Source organism: Daldinia caldariorum (assembly GCF_022478825.1).
Source record: "Daldinia caldariorum strain CBS 122874 unplaced genomic scaffold F4812scaffold_14, whole genome shotgun sequence".
In the NCBI taxonomy this organism is placed as follows: Eukaryota; Fungi; Ascomycota; class Sordariomycetes; order Xylariales; family Hypoxylaceae; genus Daldinia; species Daldinia caldariorum.
Genome location: NW_025953050.1, coordinates 188,706 through 214,003, shown reverse-complemented (window position 1 = coordinate 214,003; position 25,298 = coordinate 188,706). Strand labels below are relative to the sequence as shown.

The window sequence follows — 25,298 nt, the reverse complement described above, 5'->3', positions numbered from 1 at the left end:
AAGTTACATTAGAGTAAGGTTACCTTAGGTACCTACTTAGGTAGCAATGGTGGAAGTTCTATACTGTTAAATCTTAGAGGGCGTTCGTTTGAAAGACTTTTGCTCCTCTCAGGACTATAACAGTGACAAGTTTATATGGGAAATAGACGTGAGTTACTAGCTACTAGGATAGTAGAAAAGTTTTGACGGGCTTTGTACCTACTGTTGATCTTATTTAGGTACTCAATACATTTTAGTTATGAACATATCGTCTTGGTCTATACCTCTTTATTGAGTAAAGTCCGTAGTAATCATCCTGATGGTTAATGTGCTTACTCGAAAGGATACACATGGTAATATGTTAAGCTGAAATTCAACAGTACTCGATGTAACAATGGGCCACCAAGATCAAACATTTACTAGGCACCAGAATAAATGCTATGATATAAACCAAAGATTATTTTCTTGTGAAGTTTACTTAGGTAGTTTAGTTGGTATTCTTCAAGACAAATGTTGTATCCTATGCCAGTGACCATTATTAATACTTCAGGAGAAACATGTCATATGAATACCCTCACCTGCTCAAACTTCTAGACGCGATTACTTAGTGGAAGGGATAACTTATTTAGATAATAATTTTGATACTAGCCTAATATTAGAACTTAAGCTATAATACTAAGGTACGGTTGAGGGGACAGGCTCTCTATTATACGTGTCATGGCGAGATGAAATCACCATTAGGTTCAAGCATCAAGCCCATTCCACCAGGTACGATTCCTAACAAACAGGGAACATGGCCAGTGGAAGTACATAGTAAGCACTCGAGCGGAACCTTCAGCTTCTTCAGGAAGTGGGTAGTCTCAGTAGTCCGGCGACCTCCCCTCCCCTCGCTACGCTCCCAAGTCCAGAGTTTCCAACGGCACGGCACAGCACCAACGTCTCGAGGCTCGTGGGCCGTAGCAGGATCGCAGCAAACATCAGGCAGGACTAGGTACCAGGGTAACCCGAGCGACCCGTATGGTGTACGTTTGGCGAAAGCTGCGGCCACCCATGAATCGGACCCGTTTAATCGGGTACGGGTGGCTTGGGGCTAGGCTAGGTATCGGCCCCTGACAGATCTTGAGATCTGGAGAGTTGGGGCCGTCGGCCGGCGACTTGGGGACTCGCGGATCTCTACCTAAGGCACTGAGGTAGATGCGCGATGCCTATATGTCATTCTTGCTTGTACGTATTTGTCTATGGGATGAGTTGGAAAAGGATGCCATCCCAGATATGTAAGGGCCATTCTACACGTTAGTTTAGGTAGGTAGCTTGCTTGCTTTCGTACCTGCATATTCATACGCACGAACGGCACCGCTGCATCTTTTAGTAAAAATCCATGTTTGCAATTGCGCGTCGGTTTGCGTGGTTTTCATCCACGCTTCTCTACCACGCGAGCCGCCCTGTAGGCCATTCAATAATATATTCTACAGTTCTCCATAGAACAGAGCCACCTGCGCTACTAGGTACTTGTTTTTCGATGCCTATCCTCTAACACGAGGCCAAACAGCCAAATCGGACCGTTGTCGTACAGCCCACAGAACAATCATCAGATCTCTCTTCCAGCTCCATGGTGACCAGCCTATTAGCTAGTTCCCTTATCACAGCGTGTTTGCTCGATGATTTACGTACATGCTGGCGCATAGCATAGTACATGCATACCGCCAATGCAATCGGCCTATTGTTCATCTGATAAAGAGGATCTGACCTAAGGTAGCAGTGTAGATACCCAACCGTTCTGCCGTTCAAACCCGAGGCTCGTGCGACAGAGCGCTTCGACCGCACAGACGACGCCACTGCATATTATTTACTAGGAGCAGCCGAAAGCGATAGCCTTACGGATATTGATTCCTATCATGGTCAAGGGGTATGTATGTGTATTCATGTGTATGTATTACTTGCGGATTCATGGTTAGGATCAGTTCTTTCGAAGTGATAAACCGGCACACAAGTTCCGCCCCGAAGCATGTGAATTCGAAATTGTCATATGTACCTAACCTAATATATGAGATATGGAGGTTAGGGAAGTAAAGAGAGTCTCAAGGCTCGTCGCAGAATATTATTTCCTGTTTGTTCTGATTTTTTCTGCTTAGCTCTCTTAACCGTGTTAGAATACGTAGAAAATTGCACGACGTGCTCGAATACTGTGCCGTCCGCGGAATAGTCACGCGGAATAAAACTGACTGTTTTTGCCGTTGGTCCTAGTATACCTACTTGGTACCATAGTAGTATAGCGTACCTATGCAAGCCCCTTGCTACCTAACTCCCCGGCAGCCCCGCTTCGTGTCCGTAACCAATTGCCAGCAGAGCCGAACGCTACGACCACCGCTGTAATCCGTTAGGTATCTGGGGCTCCATGGCACAGGCCCCATTAGCAGGTCCCATTTCGCTAGACCCGGAACCATGGACCGTAGCGGAACGGAATACGACGGTAAGAATTTTTTGCGTTACCGAGAAAATTTCCTCCTTGCTTTTGCCTCTGTCGCTTTGTAATCTTTTGTGGTGGCTTTTTTCCTTTTCTCCTCTTCGTACTTTTAATAGATGCCTATTAAAGATAAATCTCTCAATCTGTCCCGTAAAGAGTAAAGCACACTATATAAAGAACTCGTGTGCTTATGCAGGTACAATACAATGTTATGACTGTTGGGGGCTAATTGGAACTTTACCTATTCGAGCCGGAGGGCCCAGATCTGTGATATTTGATTGGCAAAGAGTTCCCCAGGGTCCCTTACGAGTGTTGGAGCTTGAGCCTAACACCGGAATTTTTAAAACTGGAATGTTTTTTAGGGTCTTTCTCTTCGGGGGTTTGTCCCCGCGAGGTCTATCGAAAACGGGACTTGCTTACATGAAATCCAATACTGGCAAGAATTCGATGTGGTTATTAATTGAGTGAGTATAGGCACTTATCTTAAGCAGGTATATACGATATATACGATGATGGCACAGGATATTTGATATAGATAGGTAGCTAGTAAATAATGATTCTAGAAACTCTTCAAACCTACTACGCCCCTCACCTACTGGAGAACCCAGGTCTGGCGTTAGGTTAGGTTAGGTAGTGTCGCCTTGCTAATAGTAGAGCACCAGGGTAATAAGTCAGCCTTACAGCTACTATTCCTACTGGTCCACCTCGCTATAATTTATGCCCCAACAGCCGGACTACTAGGTAGGAGGGCCGCTAACAATAGCCCCTCGAACCTGTCAGGCAAGTTCCGCATCTTACTATCACAACCTCGACCGCCTGGATAATTTGACGGTTCCTGCATATACTACCTAGATGTACCTACCCCTAATTTGTACCGGGGAAGCTGCTAGCAAATAATACATCAGATAGATCCCAGGGTATTGCTAACCATCTGTTCTTTGAAACAGTGAATTCTCTTCAATTCTCTTCAAGGCACACACGATGTTACGTCCCTATCTCAAATAGGTTGGTTAGCTATGCCTAGGTACCTCCTATCTGGGGCAAAATATTCCTTTCTCCGCGAATATCTTGCTTTTCACCGCCACCCCTTCTTCTTCTTCTCGATTTTAAATGAGTAGCTTGGGAATCAATAACATGCATACTAACTAACCCAGAGGAATTAAAGATCCGCGAATATGAAATCGTGCTCTCCTATCTCCAAACCCCCATAATTCATAAGTAGCACATGTATGCCCACGTAACTCGGTGCTCAAGTTAGGAAGGCCGGAAAGGTTAAAAGGAAACTTTCCTCTGCGCCCGACCCAGAAAACGCTTTGATTTCTCCACATTTGACTACCTCTTTAGCGCTGATGGGGGAAAGGACCGACTTTACGCTTCAAGAAGTAAAGGCTAACTACAGGTACCGTCAGAACGGAATCATATCCACCTTTTCGAATCGGCTTCCCCATCGTAGCTGGCCCTAGTCTATCCCGGGCCATACGATTTGATCTTGGCGCAAGGTAAAAACTCAGGGATCTTCCCAACATCTTTGAGTCCTGGAATTCTATTAGTCGAATCGTGTCTGATTGACAATTTACCTACCTATGCAGGTACATATCATTGGGATTAGATAGTGAGAAAGACTTCTTCTGCCCATGCCCCATGGGAATGCCATCGCTTTCCAAGATACAAGGAGCGTACCTAGGTATGCTTAAGGAGTGCGATGAATCATAAATATATAAAATTAAAGTCTATAATGTGGTATTGCTACGTTGTTTGCTCCTTGCCTTCTTGGTTAAAATGCGACGCTCTGTCGCCATGAGCTAGTTCCGTCATTGATTCGCTCTCCATATCCTTGCGCGAGTTTCGGCTCGGAAGCCTGAAGGCCAAATTTCTCTTGTCGTGATGATCGCCGCCATACCGGCCCGGGTCGGGACGCGGACCGCTGGTGCACCAGGTTTTGATATCGGAGAAAGTCATCTTCACTGCCTCCCAACTCGTCGCGACGTAGATCAGACAGTTCCAGAAACCCTGGAGTGGTAAGACTATCGCACTCATAATCTCGAGGGACGCCATCGCGCTGTTTGTGTTCACGATACTGTACACTCGGTTCGCCGTCGAAGGTAGCCAAGTGACAAGGAGTGCCGTAAAGAATAAAATAGCGCATTTGCTGTAAGACCACGCCGCATTGTTCGCCTCAAAGTTCGCCCTTCTTCGCTGGGACTTCACTCGTGACTGGACCGCGGACGGTGTTTGTTGAAGGCTCCGAATAGGGGCAATTCGATCGCCCTCTTGGGCTCTGCTACCTTCTGCTCTGTTATTAGGCGAGGATATCGTCACCGAATACGACGGCTTATTCTTATTCGTGCTGAATCGCCCGAGGGGCGCAAGATCGATCCCATTCCCGCCCTCTTCAATAGACTCTGATGTAACCGTCACTTCTGTTGTCTTCACCGAATATGGATCATTCATATCCAACGCCTCGGGATCGTGGGCACTACTGCTGGCGCCAAAGTTTCGTAGTTGCTTGCGCTTCTGGTAGATGTCCTTTCCCGCCCGAATATAAATAGACATGGTCAGTAAAATAACAACCCTAAGCAACTTGTGTTAGTAATGCTACCTAGTTAATTTCGAGGCACAAACTCCCAGGCTCTTACCAAACGGGACCGTAGAAAGTAACAATCCGCAAGATATCCCATTTCGTGCTAACCCAACACCATAAAGTGGCATTGCCATATATCCTACCAGCCGACTCGGTTCTCACGAAAACGTACGTGAGTGCGGGGATGAATGGGATGCCGTAACATATTAAGAGGTACCTTGATGTGATTTCGCATGAGTTTTTATGCTTTTCTACTCTTCAGGTACAGGAGATTGAGCTTGAAACTTACCACTTTTCCATCATACGGAGCCTCGCAGCGTCGAACTTGCAGTAAAAAGTCAAGTAAACATTAAACGCCATGGCCAATGTCCAGAAAGCATCGGCGGGCAGAAACCTTGCAAAGTTTAGTGAGTTGTGCAAGAAGCAGCTGCAAATAACATACATCTGTATAAGAAAACCCTGGTATTGGCATCCGAATGAATCGATATCCGTCACAAATCTTCTTGACATCAACGTTCCTACATTGCTCATCATATTACCAAAGGAGGCGTAGAAGACTAGGCGGTTGATAGGCTTGTGGAAAGCCTTCGAAGAAAGGAAGGTACATATAACAAAAAGAGACCCCGATAGCGAGAACACGGAGCCGACTCGCTCAATGATGCTAATCGCCTCGAGCTCCCCCGCGGTTAGTTCGTGCCCCATTATGGAATAGTAGATGGTATCAAATTCGAGAGAACTGGGTTGTAGTTGGCTCAATAGTTGGGCTCTAAGTTGATATATTGTACCAATAGGACCGGCCCGCTACCGAGTCGGTAGTCACGGTATATTGGGCCCTGTGTTTGCTTTGCTTGACAGAACTGTGAAAGCCGCATAACTGGCCGAAGGAGGGCCTGAGTCGTTAATTAATGTTTGGTTTTCCAGCAGGTTTGATGAGTCGACACCATCCGGGTAAATGGGACTTGTAAACCTAGTTGAGTCGTCGAGTCCCGATATGGTTGGCTGAGATCGATATGTTTGTAGTTCATAAATCGTAAAGGATCTAAAAGGTCCACCTGTCCATGCACAGCATTTACAAGTTGGATGTCAAGAGAATCTTATACACCTAGCGCACCCATTCACACCAGACTCATTAAACTTATCTGGGATAGGAGGGGTCTAAGCCTTGCCTATTGATGTGGATATTGACAACATCTCTGGGGGGACAGAACATTAATGTAGATTCGTATCTCCTGGCATCTAACAAGAATACCAGGGGATGCCACGCGACTGATAAAGAGAACCTTGTATTGGATACTTGACTAGGTACCCTGACCTAGGTAATAAAGCTTAACGGAGAATGGGACTTCTGCTGGTGGAAGGGTTTCTCAACCACTATGAACCAATCAAAGGACAAATTTGAGAATGAGAAGATTTTACAGCAGCAAGCATTGAGAAAATACACGGACATGATGGCCAGGGATAGTAGGCCGATTGCTCTAGGATTTGACCAGCACCATCAGTCAGAGAACCAGGATGTTTTCGTACCAGCCTGTAGGGAGTTGACGCTGACGTGCGTCTATGCCCGTTTCGTTGAACGGGTAGAAGTTGTACTACACCCGTATGCATGTGCTGACCTTTCTCCAACTCATCTCGAGCAACTAAGAGACCAGGGTAGCTAAAGCGATCCTAGAATATGTGGATAGAGCGTCGAAACATATCTAGTATAGGCAGAAAAGGCTCCATAGTGGCTTGGTAATAACTACTAGGTATTTACCCCAGCTTGATGTACTAGACAACGGTATTCTCGCCAAGCCGACGTCGACCAACGAGAGCTAGGAATATTGTGCTATAGTTGAAAAAAAGCGACGGCGGATAAAAAATAACGGAACCGCTGATGATCCCATGTAGAGTAATGGAAGACGCGCAGAAAGTCGCATCTGTAGTCATCTGGGGATGACGCAGCTCACTGGAGTAGGGAAATACTACTGTGATAGGAAATCTTGCTGGCTATCACGAAATGTCATCTTATTTACCGGAGAGTCCGACTGCGGATGGCTGTCTGAAAAGAAAAAAAAAGGGGGGAAATGGGGATGCTTAACGGATACGACATAGTATACCTTAAGTTCAGATATAGGTTTGATATTAGAAGAGGGTCTTAGTGGAAACATTCCAGAGATGTGTAAAATGGGTGAAGTGATGCTTCTCTAGGCCATGGATCTTTTTCAATGTTCGATACATCATATTTCTGCGACGGTGTAGAAGTGAGCGGTTACAAACGCGATCACAATGCCGGGTTTCTTATCCAATAAAGATCTGGCAATCGTAAAAACTGATGTAATTGAATAGAATGTAGGCTCACTGTTGAAGGCAGTAGATGATGATAGTGTGTGTGGTAAGATGAAAGATGGAATAAGTGCTGACGCCAACTGCAGCAGTAAAAAAAGCGAAACGGGGGATAATCTGTTTATTACCTAATCCGTAATATGCACCGAGGTGTTTACCTAAGGTACCTAGGTACCGGGGCATTACATACATACCACGTACCTATGTACATACCTGTAAGGAACACGGCGTGGCACGTGCATTCTCTATTATGCGGTTTGAGTCCCCAGGCCCCTCAGGTACAGCCACTTCAGCCCCTTGGCCCCTACAGAATTTTGAATCAGATCAACTACGATTTCAACCACGATTTCGACCCCGATTTCGCAATTTCCACGTGGTGATCTGCTTTCACCTTTCTAGTTTTTGGACACCCCCGGGAAGCTTTGACCTATAAACATTCATGCACACGATTCATCTCCAACCGATTGTTTTAAGAAGTCTTAAGAGGATGTTTGAGCTTGGCAGGAGTCTCGTCCGAAAGAGGCTCGTGATAATATAAGGGCACAGTTACTAGGTAGTAACTATAAACCGTTACGACGCAGCCAGCTATATAGTCCATAGCAGGCTAAGAAATTGCAGCTGCGTTCATGTGCCTCGTGGCTCAATTATAATACCACGCCGCTTTTCCTAGTGTCCGATTTAGGTACACAAAATCCAAGACTGGTTTAAGATGGTGGACAGCCAAAAAGATACCATATGACTCTGGCAGAATGGGAACAAGGGGCTACAGCTCGGTAAGTTACACTTTTTGGGTTACCCTCCGGGAACAGTGGTAATAGCTCTACAGCCTCAGGTCGTATACTTAGCTATTCTCTTTGTCAGACATCAGAATCGCCTAGCTTATGTAGGCCAACATAATATATGTGCTTGCAAGTCGTTTTCGTTTTGCACCGGCGATGGTTCGAGGTATCTATTGAAACTAAGAGCTCCACGGCATCTAAATAATTCCAAACTGTCGCCAACAAGGTATACAGACGCCGGGGGTTACTGGATGCTCATGCAGCACGGGTTTTCGCAGCTGGAAACGGGGGGTTCATGTTCTTGGGGACGTCCTTAAGTGTCCTATTGCCCAGCCACCAAGAATTAGGCCTCATTTGAACGTCAAAGCGCATGCGAAACCCCTTCGCCCCCCTCACGAGAACATGCGCGGCCGCATAAAGCACTGTATGATTTGACGTCATCGTCTCTGTAGGAGGCATGCCTGATGAATACGATAACTACCGTGCCACAATTGCTTTCCCGGAGCCCCGATGCAGGGTCAATCACGTTTTAAAGGTTGCGCAGAGCTTCGTATCCTATTGAGAGCACAATGGAAGCAAGTCGGGGGCATCTGTGTGTTACAGTCAAGGCGACAATGATTTCTTCAATATCACTAAACTTGGCCTCGTTAACCGTCTTCAACATTTTCGAGATAGCAAGCCGCAGGTTAAACACTGCCAAAGTTCCCTAACGAGGGCCTCATAGGACTTCGGGATATCGTTGTTCGCAAATTGACGGCGTCGAGACTTGTCTAAAACTATTTAGATTTGCTACGATGCTGTTTCTTCCGTTCCTCCCTAGACTAAGGCTACGATGGAGGAAATTATGGTCCAACGATGGAATATACGCTCGTGTATGTACTCATAGGAGATATATGTGGTAGCTTGCATGACTGGTATTCCCCAAAATCTCCACTGATTATACCTAGAGGTAGTTATCATGTTTTCTCTTATTGGCTCTTTCTGTCTATTAGACCAAGTTTGTTGATGTTGAAACCAGGTCTCAAATGGAAGTTCGCTCAGATTCATCAAAGCTCACGGCTTTCAGTAATCATGCGGGTGTCGGATGCTATTCGTTTATTCAGTTATGACTCTCCTGGTCTTCACGTTTGCCATTGTCTGCTAAGTGAATCCTGAGAACTGTTGCATGACTGCTGACAAGTTCTTCCGTACTGTCTGAAATCCCCTTTGTATAGCTCTTCGAATAAGACGACTCAACTATCCCCGCCATGGAAAGCTTCTAGATCTCGCGTTTTTGCGGTATTGACCTTCAGGACATAATCTTCTTGCCTGGAGGTCACCTTCATCACTTTATTTACGAAAGCCTTTTCCGTCCTATTCTAGAACGTCCCTACTTACTTCTTACATTTATGTAATAAGCTCGCATCCTTTTAGAAACTAGAAAATAGAGAAGTTTAAAGATGGAGGAGGTACCCTTTAAGAATTATCAGCAGTGCCTTGGTCTTCCAGGTAACTGCGGTATCAATATGTCTGCCATAATCAACTCGGGAACCCCGCCACTGCAACCAGATACCAGCAGAATTTGCCCATTTCCTGCCTGGGAATTTTCAAAATTCCACCGCACCAAGAACGTTTTAATAAAACCATTTCGGGTGAAATTTCAAGGACAGAATAACGCATAAAAGATGGCAAGAAAGTGGAATTCCAATAAGCTCCAGACTTCAGCAACTCGTCCTAATAATAGGCGAGGTCGTCAAGGCGCCAACTTCGACGAGGATTATCCTATGGGCGGCGTTGATTCTTCGACTACGAAGCATAACAAATCACAACCCGGAAGAAGAGGCCAGAATATCTGTCATCCAGCGCATGGTCAAAGCCTATCTCCACGTCACGGCGATTATAAGACCAACCCACGGGACCAGTACTCACACAACAACCGCAATCTCCATCGCAACGCTCAGGGCCATAAGGCGAACATCCATGCCGACGGCAACCCAAATACGAGACGCAACCGCCGCAGACACCGCGGACCAGCAAGCTTAGACGACGATAACATTGATTTGGACGAAAAAGCCGGCATCGATACCCACGACCCCCCTTTCCCCTCCTTACGATGCACTAATAGCGGCGTATACAAGAATAAAAACAGCAACATGCGTTATTGTACCGAGTGCAGCTCTGTCCGCCGCGCCAACCTGCGCTTCCGAAACTGGGCCGCGCGCGCCCTGAATCATTGCAACCAGCAATTCGCCGCGTGGTCTGAAGACGCGGGCGTCGGGTTTGATACCTACGACGAGATGGACTGGCAGCCTGAACCGGTAATTCAAGTCCTAGTGTTAGACGGGAATCCGTCGCCTGCTTCTAATTCTTCTCCTACTTCCCTTCCTCCACCTATTAACCCGTTTGCAAGCGCGGAAAACCCGCCGCATCCGCCATTGGGAGTCTTCCCGAAACCTGGCCCCTGGGCGTGGCCGCCTTGGTCAGGGAACACCTCGCAGAGCGGCGGGCTAGCGGCGTCGCAGGTAAACACGTGCGGGGGTGAGGGTAATGGAAGAGCTTCGCTGATAACGAACTTTGGAATGCTAGGCGGCGGCGGCGGCGGCGGTGGTGGTGGTGGTGGTGGTGGTAACTATGGGGAAGTTTTAGGGGCGCCGTTGAATCAGAACCCGGTTGGGAGTATGAACCAATGGAGCATGAGGGAGCAGAGTATACATAGTGAAATTGAAGACTACTGAATATGTAACGTGCACAACTGACTCTCTAGACAATCCTCTACATGCCTGTCAAATAGCTTATTGCATAGTTGCTAGTTAGCTAGGTAAGGCTATAGATGTTAGCAATGCTATTTATCCTGTTGGAAACTGTTGTTACCACGACTTACTACTACTAAGAAAGTTTTAGTACATGGGAGTCTCTGAATAAAGGTGGTGTGGTGGTCCTTGGGGATTAAAACGTATCCAGCCGACCAACCTAACACAATAACTTGACTATTATGTCAGATTCCTCAATATAACTCCTGACAACAACAACTTGCTATATATGGCCCTAAGTTTTAACCTATTGTAGGCAACATGACCCGGATCCCATCACATGAGAAACTAGAAGGAAGTTTTTTGCAGTTGATTGACTATTAATAGGGCTGAGGTCATAGCATACCTAGGTACCTAAAGTAAGTACCTACCCTATCTAGAGGTAAAGACTCTATTTACGCCCCATGCGTTTCAGTAATTTGGGGGTTTAACAGTACTCGATACCTCAGAACTATATCCTGTAACTACCTACCTAGAAGTGTTGGGCGCCCCGGCCTAGAAGCTGGAACCATCCTGGATGATCAGCCCTGAGGTATAGGTTACTTATGTCATTGAACTAGATTTAGTAGTATGTTCAGGATTTCTCTAGATGGTCTCCTTCTCCTGAAGATCAATAGGTGGTAGGTACCTAGGTAAGCAGTTCAGAGCCCTACATAATCTTGTTTCTTTTAGGCAGTCGACTAGTATCCTCTTTGACAATGAATGGACAAAAGGATCCTACCTACCTGCTAGTACCTACCTAATACACACACACACACACACACACACACACATGCATGTAACATATAACTCACTTTTATATCATTTATGGCAAACATCTTGGGATGAGCGGTTTCCGTTCTTTAGGACTTGGGCCTTGGTATCTCGGATTAAGTCCACTGGCAGCAAGTTGGGCACGGATGAACTTTTCGGCTTCGTCGTTAAGGGCTTTGATACATATTAAACTGGGGTTTTGTCACAAGCGGCGAGGAGAACCCATGGAGTCGCCGTGTGTATATCCAATATCCCGCCCGTGAAGCATGAAGACGACGTTATAATGGTGAAATTAACACGCTTTTTGAGATTCTAGATATACCAACTTTTCTTTTAGCTACTTACTACCTACTTACTACCTACTACGGGCGGCCGAGAGGTTAGATAGAAGCTTAACTTGACTGGTATAAAAAATAATCCTAAGTAAACCTGTAAGAAACAGACAGGTAGGGGAAAAAAGGTAAAAAGGAAGTGGCGGTACTGGGAATCGAACCCAGATCTACACGGAACACTTGTATATTCATATCCACAACGTGTTGTACTGGCCATTATACTATACCACCTTTTATTGGCTGGCTGCCGATGAGTCTTTGAGTCTTTATTGTTTATTATATCCCTCACGCTTGTGCTAGTTACGATTTGCGTAAGAGAAAAAACAAAAAGCTTGGAGCTAAGAAAAAAAAATGGTGAGAAAAAAGCAATGCACCTAAATTGGTGCGTGGGTAGTCATTTGGTAAGGCTGAAATTATACTTACACTGTACAACTAGCGGAGGTATCTCGGTACTCCAGGAATTCGCTATCTAGTGCAATACTGGAATTTCGGAATTTTGCAATTATGCACTTAAATGCGGAATCTATTTAAACACTGAGTGGTATGATTCTAAACCCCAGCTTTAAATTTGATACGCGTCTCGCGATTTCTGCGATTTCTGCTTGAACTTCGTCATGGCTTTAAACATGAGTCGTATCCTGATGTGATGAGACCATGTTTAGCACTTTATAATTGATGCAAAGTAATTGATCAGTCTATAATACCCATTATTTAGTTGGTCTTACCTTAATCAACTATGTAGAACATAGGAGATAACGCATTAACTCTCTAACCCCTTGTCTCTTGAGATCCATCGTATATCCGTCGTATATGGCGATTTACTAGGCGAGTATAAAACTCGAAACACCATTCACATAGGTAGCTCAGTATATATAAACTAAGTACTTTTTTTTTCGAGAAAAAGAAAAAATAATACGACGAACGAATCGCATCAGCACCATGGCAGATTCTCATGACAGCAGCTCTACTACCGATTTCAAAGTAGAGCTAACCAGCGCCCTTGAAGCTGTCCCGTTGAACAATATCGACTCACCTAAAAACCCCAATCGTCTCGAAGACGCAATCCAGAAATGGCTATCTATTGAGCCTGACACTCCTTTACTCTATGTACTTCAAGATTCATCTACCCCTGACGATATATCTTTAAATGGCTTGGCACCCGCCGACTTAACCCGTTTCTGCTGTTTACGAAGTCTCGAATCTCAGTGTCACTTTTATGTCTTCATCAGCCAAGTGGAGAAGAGAGAGATAGGCACAGAAATTGATACCATGTACCGGGCATTTGAAGAGAAGGATGAAAGCGGGGATGAAGATACCTCTGCAGAAGTGGAGGAAGGCCCGGATATTGATATTATAGAATGGGCTGTACAGTTAGCCCTCGATGTCGATGGTAATCGAAAGCTCCCTACTTTGGACATAAAACCCGAATCAATTCTCCGAGATGATGTTCTTAGTGACCGCGAGCCCGATGAGGAAGACGGTCTTCCTGAAGGCTATGATGAACCTGTTCACCCTGATATTAGTCTCGGCTCTTCCTATTTCCATGTTTTCAAATGGCTAACCATAGCAGCAACGTGGATTCTGCCGACGCTACAGGTCATTGGTCAGTTTTTCCCTATCAGTATAAAGTTATTGGAGATAGTAACTAATGGTCTTTCCAAGGCTCTATTGATGGTCCCCAAACTAGGACGACTACCTATATTCTCAACAATTTCTTGCAAGCTAGTGATATCGAATCCATATCCTATATCCTAGAATCTTTCTCGTCGAGATGCAATAACCCGGCAAGCGACGACATGCATTTCGAAACGCTGTTTAACCTGTGCGACCATTTCTTCTCCCGGTGGAAAGCGAAGAAGCATCTTGGGGAACTCCTTGAATCTACCATTGCCAAGATCCTTGAAGTCGCGGTTCTCTTCCGGGATCGCGACCTTTTTGAACTGACTTGCAGTAATATCAACGGCCACCTGTCGCCTTATTTCTTCTCGTGAATCGCGACAAAGCTTCAGGAATCGGAGTTTTCATTCGCTACACTGGCTCCAGCGTTAGTTTCCTCGTACCTGCTACTTACTAAGTAAATTATTATTAACAGCGGCAGCCTCGAACGTTCTGTCCTGGGGCAGCAAACCCTTGGTGATCGGTATATGTATATTTTGAATCTAAATAGTACCTGTCATAATACCTAAAGAGCTACGAGAACTCGTCCCGGGCATCCTAGACAAAATGGTTGAACTATGCTATACTTCTACATTCTATGAGCAGGATGGAGAAACTCTAGTTCTTATTGCCTGTACCCATCGGGATTATGGATGGCTCTTAGACAAGTAGGTTTGCTTCTATGACTACCTGTTGCTTGCGTATCTCTAACATGATGTAGGCTGTGCCCTCTGGTCTCTAAAAGGCGCGATGATATTGCCTTCGTATTGTGGTTCAGTTGGCAACTACATGTCAGTGTTTCCCAGGGTCGATTGGATATGTCCGACTCTTTTGGGTTTGTGAAAGAGACCCTGAAGGATCTGATCGCACGATTTGACGTTACTCGCCTTATAAGTGAACAAGGATTCCAACGTTGGCAACAACAAAGAGTACCTCATAGAAGCCATATACCGCCCAGTGGGAACGCAACTCTACCGCCGCCGCCTCCTCCACCAGTTACTAGTAACACATTACTTAATTCGTGTCGACTTCTATTAGACCTCGGAATGGAAGCTGACTTGCGCGAGCTGGGGACGAAGTTGATAGAACAAAGCGAAAGAATTGATTTGCTCGAATTTTTCGACCTTTACGTCCCCTTTGTTGGCAGGTTTATGGATCTTCTAGCAAGTCGATCGGTCTCGATTTTGGATCCCTTATTCTCGGCATTAATACGGGCTGTCATCCAGGCATTCTGGACTCGATACGTTGTCATGGAAGAGCCCATTCCCACTCAGAATGAACGAAGACAGGCTTCTAATGGAAGGCTTGTTAAGTCCTGCTGGGTTAAGCGATTAGAGCATGCTAGGCATCTATTTGCAACTCTCAACCAAAGGAGTCTGCTGCTGGTGTTGGGGAGAGATTATTACAACATCACCGGAAACGCACCACCTTACTCCGAAAACCAGCAAGCAGAAGTGATAATAATTGACCCCCCAAGTAGCACGCCGATGCAATCGTCAACGTATAATACGCCCATATCCCAGGTAGCACCGTCGTATTCTGTCCCGAAAACTCCTGTTGCGGACCACTGTACCCAAACACAAAAATTCCAGACATATCGCAGCCAAGAGCCACAATATATATTCGCTTCAGGGACATGTTATTCGCAAATTTCTTCGTCTGCGACTCCTCTTGGAGCTCAGCAAACGCTAATCCAGGCGGACAAGCTGCCGGCTGCTGTGCATCCACAAGTCCCATCCGCACGGGCTTCTTTAGCGGCAGTTTCTGAGGGGCCACCGTTGTTTGCTACTGGGTTGAAGCGCAAACAGCTCGAAGATGGCGAATTTACTACGAGCAATTGACGAAGAAATAATGTTAACAATTGAGTAAATGCCTCCATATGGGATTCAATATGATCTAGTATTATTGGCGTCAAGTACCTAAGGTAAAAATGATGGATCAGGATGCCATGTGCGAAGAGAAAGACCTCAGGATTAACAGAAAAGGGGGTTTTTTTAACCGGGATGTCACTTGTTACTTGTTACTTGTTACTTGTTACACGGTTGCCCATAGTATTAATGAAGGCCCCCACCTTTAAGCACGGTCTGCCTGAACTACAGCAAAAGTCGCGTCTTAGCAACGCAAAATTAATATATCAACGCGTCTTAATAATGGAACCTCGGAATCGTCAAGTCGAATTGAGGTTCCATATTACGGAAAGTCTCTTGGTAATAATACTTGATAAAAAAAAATTAATCAGGGATCGGGGAAATCCTGACCTTTGATTTTTATTTTTTATGCCGCTTGGCTCTTACAAGATGGAGAAACTAAACGAAGACAATGGCAATCTTCCAAAAAGACCATTCCAGAATTCAGACTTGTTGGAAGCGTTCGAATCAATTCGCAAAAAGAATTCTGTCGCATCTATGATCCGCCTGGGCGACTTCAACCCAGAGATCTTCGTGAAGGATGTCGGCATGATTGATAATCCTCTTTCAGAGACTCAGGCGAAGCAGCTTATTGCCAAGTCGCGCCAAGCACCCTCCGAAGAAGACCAAGAGATAGTTGAAAATACACCGGGACCGAAAATCTGGGAACTCCCTCTGGACCAATTTGAAATAAGAGCGCCGATATGGCAGTCTCACTTAAACAAGGTTCTGGGCTACATTGCGAAGAAATTAGACGTCGCTTCTCCTATTTACACCGAGTTCTACAAGATGCTTTTATATGAGCCGGGTGCAACGTCTAAGACTTCTAATTAGTAAGTCCCTCCCTTTTGTTTATGGTATAACATGAGAATTCACCAACAAGCAGCAACGAGAATGTTCCTGGCATGTTTGGAAGGCTGGTCATTAGCCTACCCTCGCCTTACGAAGGCGGAGACGTGGTTGTAAAATACTGTGGTGCTTCAAAAACATTACCTACTTCACAGCATCATATGGCTTGCGCCTTCTGGTACGTCTTATACTACTGGATCACTGAATCATATGGTCTTAATAACTTTCTCGTTAAGGTTTCCGATGCCTCTTATGAGGTCTTGTCCATAGAGAGCGGATATCATTGGGTCCTGGTTTATAATCTTACAACGGATCCGACAGCTCCAATACCAACAGCTGCGAGTCGTCTTGAGGACAATAGGCTTCGTGTAGCTCTCGAGTCGTGGTCACGCGAAGTGAGTGATGGCTCGAAGAAACCTTTGCCTCTTTGCTATGCGTTGGACGACAGGTGTAACGGTCCATACGGAATTAAATCAATCCAAGAACTCAAAGACGCCGACCGCGAACGAGCTAGGCGGCTTCGGAACATGTGTACCGATTTAGACTTTGATTTGTTCTTGTCGATATTAGAAAAACAAGAGACTCGTATTGTCGAAGATAATCAATATGGGGGTTGGGGTTGGGACGATAGGGAGAACGAGGGCTGGAATACATCCTATAAATTGAAAACGGTAACTGATTTTGAAGGAAATATGTTGACCCCGAGTATAGAGCTTGACGAGGATAGCATTTTGCAGGAGAATCCTTTCCCAGTCGATCCTTGCGACGTAGAGTACCTAGAATACCCAGGTGTTGCTGTACGTATTATCAAATCCTGCTGGTAGATTACGAGGCTAACTAAGCGACAGAAACGTATAAGGGTACGCCGGTTTTATACATCAAAGGTAGGTTGATACCACCCCAATACAACATAACGAAACCTTACCTAGGTACCTTATTGCTAATCATACTCTTAGGTCCTTGTTATTGTTCCTTCAAGACAAACAGTGCCACTTCTCCTATCAGGAGGGATTAGACAACTCAAAAGCGAGGTGAAAAGGATGACTTATTTCCGAGATCTTTGTGGCTTTTTTATCAACTAGTGCGAAGCATCGTCAAGGAAAGCCACGAGGTTAGACCAGCTGTACGAAACTTTATCCGTCAATGCCAGCTTGTCCTTTTCGACGCAGGAACTTACTCCAGGTCATCTTTCGAAAATCTTTCAACTATCCATGGAAAGTAACGACTATAGACTGTCCAAGTTAATCATGACGGAATATAAGCGACCACCTCCCACTGAATTCTTTGCTTGGTTAGGAAGGCAATACGATAGATCGGTTATCTCCATGGACGACTTTAGTAAAATGTGAGGTTCTGCTTAGGCCATTTGTTGACAGGAAGACTAACTAGATTTAGATTTCAACTCGCCTTTGACCTTCAACCTACAATCTATAGGCGATGGTCGGCTTTGTGCGATGCCAACGTAGATCTGGAAGAGGATCAGTGGTGCCATCTCCGATCATTTGTGTCGCGAACAGTTAGCGAATGCTTAGAACTTTATCGGAAGCAGGTACAACTCCAAGAAGAAGATGGCAAGGCTCTTTTTGGACTTTCCTTTTACCAACTGGGGTTAGAATACTTGAAGACGACGTAAGTATCGTTAATGATAGGTGTATTTCCCAGGATTGAAGCTGACCAATTTACCTAGTGTGACACCTATTCTAGAAGCACACGGTGGTTTAACGGCCTTCCTTCTCGGCTTTCTCCAATCATTCGATTTCAAATACTCTCAGACCCCTAAAGAGGACATGCAAGCTGTTTATGAGCGTATAGCACATGCTGCACTGATTAATCTTGACTTAAATGCGCTTACGTCCGCGGAAATTCCCCTAGACGTAAGAGTAAATGGCCGTAGAAGCCCAAGGATCCCCCAATACGTGACTTATAAGTCCATGTCGAGGTTCATTTTAAGGCTAATCGAGCTCAAACTCCCGAACCATCTAGACTGTCTTGCGCAAGGGATAGCTAACGAGATAATCAAAGTCCAGGGGTACGAATTGGATACGCTTTGGATGCCCCTTCTCCATGAGCTGTTGATAGCTTTCGAGAAACGCAGGGCCATTCTTCAGGCACCATGCTGGACGCGGATCTACCAGAGCGTTTTCAAGGCCTACGTATTAAACTTCGTCCGGCAACAGCCGCAAACGCCCTGCGATTGTAGATACTGCTCTACCAGATATGGTTCGAGGGCGCAGTATGATGTGGAGATGGACTGTTGGCACGCGCGGCGAATCTATGCGGAATCCGTCTTCGAGACTTTCGATCAGGAAATGCTACAAACTGTGTTGGGGGATCAATACAGCGACATCGTCAACTTGAAACTGCTCAAACCTCCGCAACCCACCGTGTGCGCGAGACAGCAACGTGTTAATGCATGTCTATTAGAGTCGACGCCTGCCACCTCATATGGCCGCAGCCCAGGTCCGTCGTATACACCACCAAATCCATATTCGCCCCTGGATTCGTCGCGTCTGTATATGGCGTCGAGTCCATATACCGCATCACCGCCGCCGCCGCTAGGCAGACTTGCGCCGCGACCGACGCCGAAACGATCCATGCTGGAAGTAAGTCGCGTTATTAGCGAGAGCGCAAACAAGCGGAGATCACAGAGTAAATTATCGTCTCCGGCGCGGCACAGTTCCGCCGGCGCGTCGAGCCCGGCCGGGGGTAGTAACAGGACTACGTCGTCGAGACCTACGCAAATGATTCCCAACCCCATCGCTGGAGATAAGTGCAAGTTCATTGAGGTTATTGACCTCACAGATGACTGAACAACAAGGTGTTAAAGATGGTGGCTATGAATACTGTCTGTATATCAGGGGAGTTTCGGGTGTTTGATTAGAATTGTAATCTGGCTAGCAATAGCGTGTGTATAGTAGTGATTTTCTTTTTGTCTGGCAAAATGGATAGTCGAGAAGAGCCCCTTATGGATCATAAGTTCCCAAATGGTGGTCTATTGCTTCATTCAACGGGCATTCTAAAGAATAAATTGTACTATCTTGTGTATCCAATATAATCAAATGTAATGTATGTCTGTCTGTCTCTTTATGTCATGAACTCATTGCCAGTCAGTCTATCAAGTAGTCTCCGCTGCTCTTCTCTCTCTCTTTAGGTTTATAGCGTCATAATCGCACACAAGATCTAACCTTAGGTAACCTACTCGCCAATCAATTCAAAGGCTTGGTGTCCAGGATCTTCTTGTTCACCGTATCCGCCCTCGCGCAGCACTCCTCGATAACCTTCCAGAACAGCGGGATATCCAGGCCCCGGGGGATTCGGACGCCCTCGCGGCCGGGCGGCAGCAGGGTGACGAGCGTGCGGCCGGTCTGCGCGCCGCGCTCCCGGGCCTCCTCGAGCGTGCCCTCGGTCACCACCTCGACCGCGAAGCGCTCCCGCCGGCTCGGCCCCTCAGCGCTCTTCGGGTCGTAGTCGTAGAACGGGATCTCGTGCTCGGTGCCTGCCAGCACGGCGGCGACCGCTAGCGGGTCGTGCAGGGGCGGGCCTTCTACGATGCCGAATACGTCGCTGGAGGGGAGGGTGTGTTAGTTAGGATTAGTTTAGGGAGTTAGGTATCTTAACGCGGAAATGGTAACACGAGGGCGAGAGATAAGAAAAAAAAAAGGAAAAAGAAAAAGAAAGGGGAGAGAAAAGGGGGATATAACCCACCGATAGGTCCCAGCGAAGAAATTCAACAACTCGACCAACATAACCCTCAAATCCGTCTTCCCCCTCCCCTCCCTCACGCCCCCGTCCTCGGGCGGTCCATAAAGCAGCAAATCCTGGACCTCCGCGTTGGCCAGGACGAGGTGCGTCAAGTCGAGCGGGACGAGCGTGATCTTGGGCCTGAGAACCTCGTCGCCGAAGACGGCGGCGGCGGCCTCCGGGTCGATCAGGACGTTGAACTCGGCCCAGGGGGTGTAGTTGCCGACGCGCGGGACGCCGTCGACGACGCCCATCACCGCGGGCGTGAACCCGTCGCCGACGCTCCCGCCCATGACGCTCACGCCCCGCACGTGCGCCCGCAGCTCCGGGTGCCGCGCGAACAGCTGCGCGACGTTCGTCAGGGCGCCGGTCGCGGCGATCCACGCGCTGCGGGGGGGCGTGCGCTTGAGGGCGGAGGCCATGGCTTCGACGGCGGGGGAGGAGAGTTTGGTTTCGTCTCCGTCGACATTTTTAAAAGAAGGAAAAGAAGAAGGAAAAGAAGAAGAAGGGGAAGGGGATGGGGATGGGGAAGGAGGAGGAGGAGAAGGGGACGGAGGCGGCGGCGGCAGGAGATCGGTGCCGTCGAGCCCGGACTCGCCGTGGATGGCCGTGGCGTGGATGGGCGGGCGCTCCAGGGCGTGGGCGGCGCCGGCATACACGCGGATCTCCGGGTGCTTGCCGATGGCGGCGAGGACGGAGCGCGCGTTGCGCGTGGTCTTGTCCAGGGGCGCGTTCCCGAACACGGTGCTGATGCCCAGGAGCCGGATGCCCGGGTGGTAGGCGGCTAGGAGGATGGCGAAGACGTCCTGCGATGGGGGGTCGGGTTAGGTCGTGCGCATGGATAGATAACTAGCATTACTGTGATATATGTATGGTAGGTAGGGAGGTAGGTATAGATGTATGGACGTATTTATTTTATATAATTGTCTATCACATATGAAAAGAAGAAATAAAAAGAAGAAAAAAACCCGAGCGCTGGCATCTTCGCATCACCGGCGTTAAGCCGGCGCCCGCCCGAGGTAGGTTTACTACGATTACTACATCTCCAACGCCGAACCGGCGATAAACCAGGGATGCGCTTGGGGCGGGGCTCGCGTCTCGGGCCCGGAGAGGAGGGGGGGGGATGAGAAAAAAAGCCTCTCTTGAGAATATATATACTAGTATTGCGACCGATTGGTTGAATAAAAACGGCAGGATAAAAATAAAAAATAAAACTCACATCGTGGCCCGGATCGCAATCCAGCCAAAGCGGGACAGGCTCGGACATACTGCGAGAGAAAGAAGAGAGGGTTCTTTCTTATAAGCAAGCACAGGCGATACCGATACCGATATCTAATAACTATAACTTAAAATAGTAGTAGTAGTAGTATGTTTTGGTCTAGTAGGTGAGGCGAGGTGAGATCTGGTTTGTAAAGATGAAAGTCGGTCACGGAAAAGTGGGAAAAGAGAAGGAAACCGAAGTCAGGACGGAAATATACGGATTTTGAATCTGTGGGACTGGAGTTGGACAAAAAGCCGTGGGAATTGTTGCTCGCACCATGACTACAACTACAACTACAACAACAACTCTTTATCAACGCCCCTTATATGATAGAATATGAAAGGTTTAATGTCGATGTCAAATATATCAAAAGTTTCCAAGGTAAACTAATAATCATCACTTCTGCATTGGCTGATTAATTATTTATTATTCGTACCTAAGCTTTCAAAGGATGAGCCAAGTCTTAACTATACCTCTTCTTAACTACTATAGTAACTAGCATCATCTCATACCGATCATTCAGCAGCCCGCCGCTTCTCAATGACTCGCAAGACATCCGCGGCATTATTAACATCTCCCTTCCGCTTCTTCGGCCCCCTCTTCCGTTTGGAACCGCCCCCGCCACCATGGCCACCATCGTCTCCCTCGCGCCCCCATTCCGACAACTTGACCTTCTCCTCTTCAAAGTCCTCTTCGTCCTCAAACCTACTCGTGCCAAAGCCTAGATCCATATCCTCCGCGTCGCGATCGTTGTTCTGCAGCATCTTCTTGAGACGCTCTGCTCTGGCACGTGCTTCCTCGTCGTCTTCTTCTGTAGGTCGAGGTATAGGGTTGAGAGATGCGGCCTTCTTGAGAGCTGCTTGGATTGCGGGATCAGACATAGACGGCGCCTTAAGCGACTCGGATGACACCAGCTTAGTCTTAGAATCCTTAAAGTAATTCCGCGGTTCTGTTGTAGTTGTGGTAGTAGTAGTAGTAGTAGTAGTAGTAGTAGTAGTAGTAGTAGTAGTAGTAGTAGCTGGCCGCGGTGGAGGAGGCATAGCAGCTTTATCTTCCTTGGTAGTGGTGTCAGACGGTTGCGGTTTCTTCGCCGATGAGTCCTCGTCTTCGGAGTCTTCCTCTAGTTCGGCAAGGGGATCGTAGTCGTCACCGACGTCGTCGAAAATGTTGATGTCTTCATCGTCCGGCTCTTCAACTTGCTTTCTATACTGTTCTGGAACTTCCATGCCGAGAGGTTTTGCATTTTTGTCAGGCATCATCATATCTCTATCTTTCAACAATGTTTCTTTAGACTCGACGCCCGGTTGAATCTTGCGAACTTTTCGCTTCTCGTGGCCGTCTTCGTCCACCACTATTAATACTTCCCTGCCTTTGCTGTCTCGTTCTATCCTCGTCCCAGGAGTCTTCGCACCAATCTTTTTGAACTTGGACCCCAAACCTGTATCCTCTTTAGCCTTTGCCGCTTCTCTTGCTGCTTTCATTTCGGCTAATATCTGGTCTCTCGTTCGCTTTTTGGACGGATTTAACGGCACTGTTGCTAGTTGTCCTTTCTTTGCTGCCTTCTCTCTTGCGACCGCTGCAACTTCCTTTTCTTCTAGTTGGTCGAGTTCCTCGTCGACGTCGTCTTCCGGCTCGGGGGCCTCTTCTTGCGCGCCATCTTCACCGTAAACATTTTCGCCCTTTCGAACTCGTTCGAGAAGCTTAAAGTCGAGGCCTTTTACTAAGTGAGTGCTAGACAAATCGCCACCGGCAATTTCGCTCCTCAGTTTATCGAAGGTTTCTTGGTCGATCTCTTCCTTCTTGAGGGATTCTTCTAGCGCCTTTATCCGGGCAGCTCGTTCGTCCTCCTCTTCCGATGTTCTATTGCGAGAACGGTCCACATACCCCTCTGCCAACTTGCTGCCCTTGGGATCGTACGACTTGAATTTCTTCGCTTGTTTCTCGCCGCCGTGGTTACGCTCTGCTAGCTGTCGCGCGAAGTCGGATTTATTATGAAGGCCAACTGAACGACTGAATTAGTTAATAATGCATGCAGTCAAGGTGAAGGGGTTAGTAAACTCACGGCGTCATGGGGATGCTCGACCTCTGTCTAGATCCAAGGGCTCCTCCTCGAGGAGTCGCCGCGCCTGGTGATGCGCCATTGTTATCTGACGAAGGTTTCGGGGTGCTGGTAGAAACAAGTCGACGAAACTGTTCGTTATTCATCGTCGCAGTGTTCTGATAATATTTATACGGAGGGAGATTTGCGCGCGACAGATAAACGAGTTTCTTCCTTTTAATTCCGTCTTCAAGTTACTTAGGTACCTAATGTACAAGAGTTGGGAAATGTAGACAAGGATCAGAGACGGAATATGCATTTACGAAGAAAAAGACGAAAAGGTGGCTAACGTTTGCGAGATGTACTTCGTACCTTTCACCTTTTTGTCAAAGCACCTGCGTAGCCCACCCAATTAATCAAAAAGCTCCGATAGTGACATGTAATACGATATATGCGTTTAACCAGATACCTAGCACTAGAATTTAAGTTGTTAACTTCTTATAGTAGAGCTCCTCTGATTTTCACCGTTAATACCTACATTATGTTAGGTACTATTTATGACAAATTCCTATCCCCTTTCTTTCACTCATTTCAATACTCCACATTAGGTATTTGTCATTCTTGCTCCATACCCTAGGCTTACTCTATGATCAGGATTACTCGGCAAGGACGTCGTTATCAGGATAGTAGCGGTAAATGCCCCAGTCGTACTTCTGTCTTTTGTCGCTAGCGAGGTACGCGGCTATGTTTGGTCGAGCCTTGACGGCTTCCCACAGCTGGAAGACCTTGTCGTATTTTCCGGATTCTTTCGCCTGATTCATAGCTTTTGGGAAGGCGAACTGGACACCATCGAGGCACTGTTCCATGTTATTGGTTAGCCGATAACCAAAGACCTGACAATTGAAAGAACACGTGAAGAGTTCATGGGGAAGCTTTTGATCAGTACGGAACTATGACATATCAGAAGCAGGGGGAACTTGCCTGGAATAATACCAGATCGGCATAGGTGAAAGTGTTCCCTAACAGCCACGGGCCCTGACCACATTCTTCGCTCTCTAGCACCTTCTGCCAGTATCCGATATGCTTAGGTAGCCGGTTTTTGATCCATTCCTTGCTGCGTCGCCGGCTCTCCTCCTTCTGGTCTTCATAGTACAGCTCAACAGCAATCGGGTGGTGGGTATCGTGGACTTCATTACTCAAACCGTCGAGCGCGGTAAGAGCGAAGGCGTTTACTCGATAGATATCATTCTCTTGCGGCCCCGAAAGTCCTAGCTTAGGACCAAGGTACATGAGAATATTGCTCGTTTGAGATATGATCAGGTCACCATGCTTGAAGAGAGGAGGAGCGTAGTAAGGTGGGTTTCCCTGTTCGCCTTTATATTCAGGAGCAAGGTAAGCTGTAACAGCTTCGCGGCATTTATCGATAGGGAGAGATGAAGTGTCTTTATACGAGACACCAGCTTCCTCGAGTATCAGTCTGATGTGTTCTCCCCTGCCGGGGACGCCTGTGTAGTAGATGAGTTCGTAGGGAGCATCCATTCTTAGGGTAGACATGGGCAGTCGAGGTTTCCGAACGAAATATTGATCATATTTACTCCTCAGATAGACGTGGGGACGGTATATATATTCGTTATAAATACACATCTATTTGGAACAGGTAATTAGTCCTATATCAAATAATCAACGATTTCTTAAATCCCTCCTCCATGGTATTGTCTCCGCTTACATGGGGAGGAGGAGGAGGTACCTCGTGCCTTAGTAGGTGCATACCATGTATGTACCGAATTATCTAATATCCATATAACCCATATATCAGTAACATCATCATCTTGCGTCAAGTCACGGGA

General features: G+C 46.8%; 7 protein-coding genes and 1 non-coding gene across 8 annotated transcripts; 3 read left to right on the top strand and 5 right to left on the bottom strand.

Annotated features, from left to right (window-relative positions):
* Nucleotides 1-4,120: 4,120 nt before the first annotated feature.
* Nucleotides 4,121-6,061, bottom strand: F4812DRAFT_104672 (family A G protein-coupled receptor-like protein). Its single transcript, XM_047929292.1, has 4 exons — nt 5,467-6,061; nt 5,314-5,418; nt 5,080-5,241; nt 4,121-5,015 (listed from the first exon to the last, which is right to left on the bottom strand). Exons 1-4 carry the CDS (start codon nt 5,724-5,726, stop codon nt 4,190-4,192), a joined length of 1,353 nt encoding a protein of 450 aa, XP_047787938.1. The 5' UTR covers nt 5,727-6,061; the 3' UTR covers nt 4,121-4,189.
* A 3,420-nt stretch (nt 6,062-9,481) lies between these two features.
* F4812DRAFT_104655 (uncharacterized protein) lies at nt 9,482-10,961 on the top strand. Its single transcript, XM_047929291.1, has 2 exons — nt 9,482-10,422; nt 10,515-10,961. The coding sequence occupies exons 1-2, from the start codon at nt 9,790-9,792 to the stop codon at nt 10,644-10,646; spliced, it is 765 nt and encodes a 254-aa protein (XP_047787937.1). The 5' UTR covers nt 9,482-9,789; the 3' UTR covers nt 10,647-10,961.
* Nucleotides 10,962-12,139: 1,178 nt separating this feature from the next.
* On the bottom strand, nt 12,140-12,230 carry F4812DRAFT_t116. The gene has a single exon. It is a non-coding gene; the product is annotated as a tRNA-His (tRNA).
* A 708-nt stretch (nt 12,231-12,938) lies between these two features.
* On the top strand, nt 12,939-15,496 carry F4812DRAFT_452164 (uncharacterized protein; the record flags this gene model as incomplete). Its single annotated transcript, XM_047936310.1, has 5 exons — nt 12,939-13,521; nt 13,662-13,986; nt 14,043-14,047; nt 14,167-14,323; nt 14,377-15,496. 5 exons carry the CDS (start codon nt 12,939-12,941, stop codon nt 15,494-15,496), a joined length of 2,190 nt encoding a protein of 729 aa, XP_047787936.1.
* Nucleotides 15,497-15,952: 456 nt separating this feature from the next.
* Nucleotides 15,953-19,221, top strand: F4812DRAFT_461312 (uncharacterized protein; the record flags this gene model as incomplete). The annotated part of the gene is made up of 7 exons (XM_047937844.1): nt 15,953-16,395; nt 16,449-17,208; nt 17,260-17,295; nt 17,368-17,442; nt 17,494-17,756; nt 17,807-18,040; nt 18,099-19,221. 7 exons carry the CDS (start codon nt 15,953-15,955, stop codon nt 19,219-19,221), a joined length of 2,934 nt encoding a protein of 977 aa, XP_047787935.1.
* Nucleotides 19,222-19,419: 198 nt separating this feature from the next.
* On the bottom strand, nt 19,420-21,777 carry F4812DRAFT_104520 (Inosine/uridine-preferring nucleoside hydrolase). Its single transcript, XM_047929290.1, has 3 exons — nt 21,372-21,777; nt 20,117-20,958; nt 19,420-19,975 (listed from the first exon to the last, which is right to left on the bottom strand). Exons 1-3 carry the CDS (start codon nt 21,417-21,419, stop codon nt 19,618-19,620), a joined length of 1,248 nt encoding a protein of 415 aa, XP_047787934.1. The 5' UTR covers nt 21,420-21,777; the 3' UTR covers nt 19,420-19,617.
* A 32-nt stretch (nt 21,778-21,809) lies between these two features.
* On the bottom strand, nt 21,810-23,736 carry F4812DRAFT_436855 (uncharacterized protein). Its single transcript, XM_047934882.1, has 2 exons — nt 23,476-23,736; nt 21,810-23,423 (listed from the first exon to the last, which is right to left on the bottom strand). Exons 1-2 carry the CDS (start codon nt 23,616-23,618, stop codon nt 21,929-21,931), a joined length of 1,638 nt encoding a protein of 545 aa, XP_047787933.1. The 5' UTR covers nt 23,619-23,736; the 3' UTR covers nt 21,810-21,928.
* Nucleotides 23,737-23,876: 140 nt separating this feature from the next.
* On the bottom strand, nt 23,877-25,168 carry F4812DRAFT_436854 (glutathione S-transferase protein-like protein). The gene is made up of 2 exons (XM_047934881.1): nt 24,433-25,168; nt 23,877-24,308 (listed from the first exon to the last, which is right to left on the bottom strand). Exons 1-2 carry the CDS (start codon nt 25,093-25,095, stop codon nt 24,108-24,110), a joined length of 864 nt encoding a protein of 287 aa, XP_047787932.1. The 5' UTR covers nt 25,096-25,168; the 3' UTR covers nt 23,877-24,107.
* Nucleotides 25,169-25,298: the final 130 nt, after the last annotated feature.

What these genes read in the sequence shown, in the direction of transcription:
- F4812DRAFT_436855 (XM_047934882.1), bottom strand. Translation starts at nt 23,618, where the DNA reads ATGAATAACGAACAGTTTCGTCGACTTGTTTCTACCAGCACCCCGAAA. An exon ending in TCGAGCATCCCCATGACGCC is followed by an intron (nt 23,424 to 23,475) that starts GTGAGTTTACTA and finishes TAACTAATTCAG; the next exon opens with TCGTTCAGTTGGCCTTCATA.
- F4812DRAFT_104655 (XM_047929291.1), top strand. Translation starts at nt 9,790, where the DNA reads ATGGCAAGAAAGTGGAATTCCAATAAGCTCCAGACTTCAGCAACTCGT. An exon ending in TGGACTGGCAGCCTGAACCG is followed by an intron (nt 10,423 to 10,514) that starts GTAATTCAAGTC and finishes CCCGTTTGCAAG; the next exon opens with CGCGGAAAACCCGCCGCATC.
- F4812DRAFT_436854 (XM_047934881.1), bottom strand. Translation starts at nt 25,095, where the DNA reads ATGTGTATTTATAACGAATATATATACCGTCCCCACGTCTATCTGAGG. An exon ending in CCGATCTGGTATTATTCCAG is followed by an intron (nt 24,309 to 24,432) that starts GCAAGTTCCCCC and finishes AACATGGAACAG; the next exon opens with TGCCTCGATGGTGTCCAGTT.
- F4812DRAFT_104520 (XM_047929290.1), bottom strand. Translation starts at nt 21,419, where the DNA reads ATGTCCGAGCCTGTCCCGCTTTGGCTGGATTGCGATCCGGGCCACGAT. An exon ending in ATTGCGATCCGGGCCACGAT is followed by an intron (nt 20,959 to 21,371) that starts GTGAGTTTTATT and finishes CCCCCATCGCAG; the next exon opens with GACGTCTTCGCCATCCTCCT. An exon ending in TTCTTCGCTGGGACCTATCG is followed by an intron (nt 19,976 to 20,116) that starts GTGGGTTATATC and finishes CCTCCCCTCCAG; the next exon opens with CGACGTATTCGGCATCGTAG.
- F4812DRAFT_104672 (XM_047929292.1), bottom strand. Translation starts at nt 5,726, where the DNA reads ATGGGGCACGAACTAACCGCGGGGGAGCTCGAGGCGATTAGCATCATT. An exon ending in CAGGGTTTTCTTATACAGAT is followed by an intron (nt 5,419 to 5,466) that starts GTATGTTATTTG and finishes AAACTTTGCAAG; the next exon opens with GTTTCTGCCCGCCGATGCTT. An exon ending in ACTTTCTACGGTCCCGTTTG is followed by an intron (nt 5,016 to 5,079) that starts GTAAGAGCCTGG and finishes CAAGTTGCTTAG; the next exon opens with GGTTGTTATTTTACTGACCA.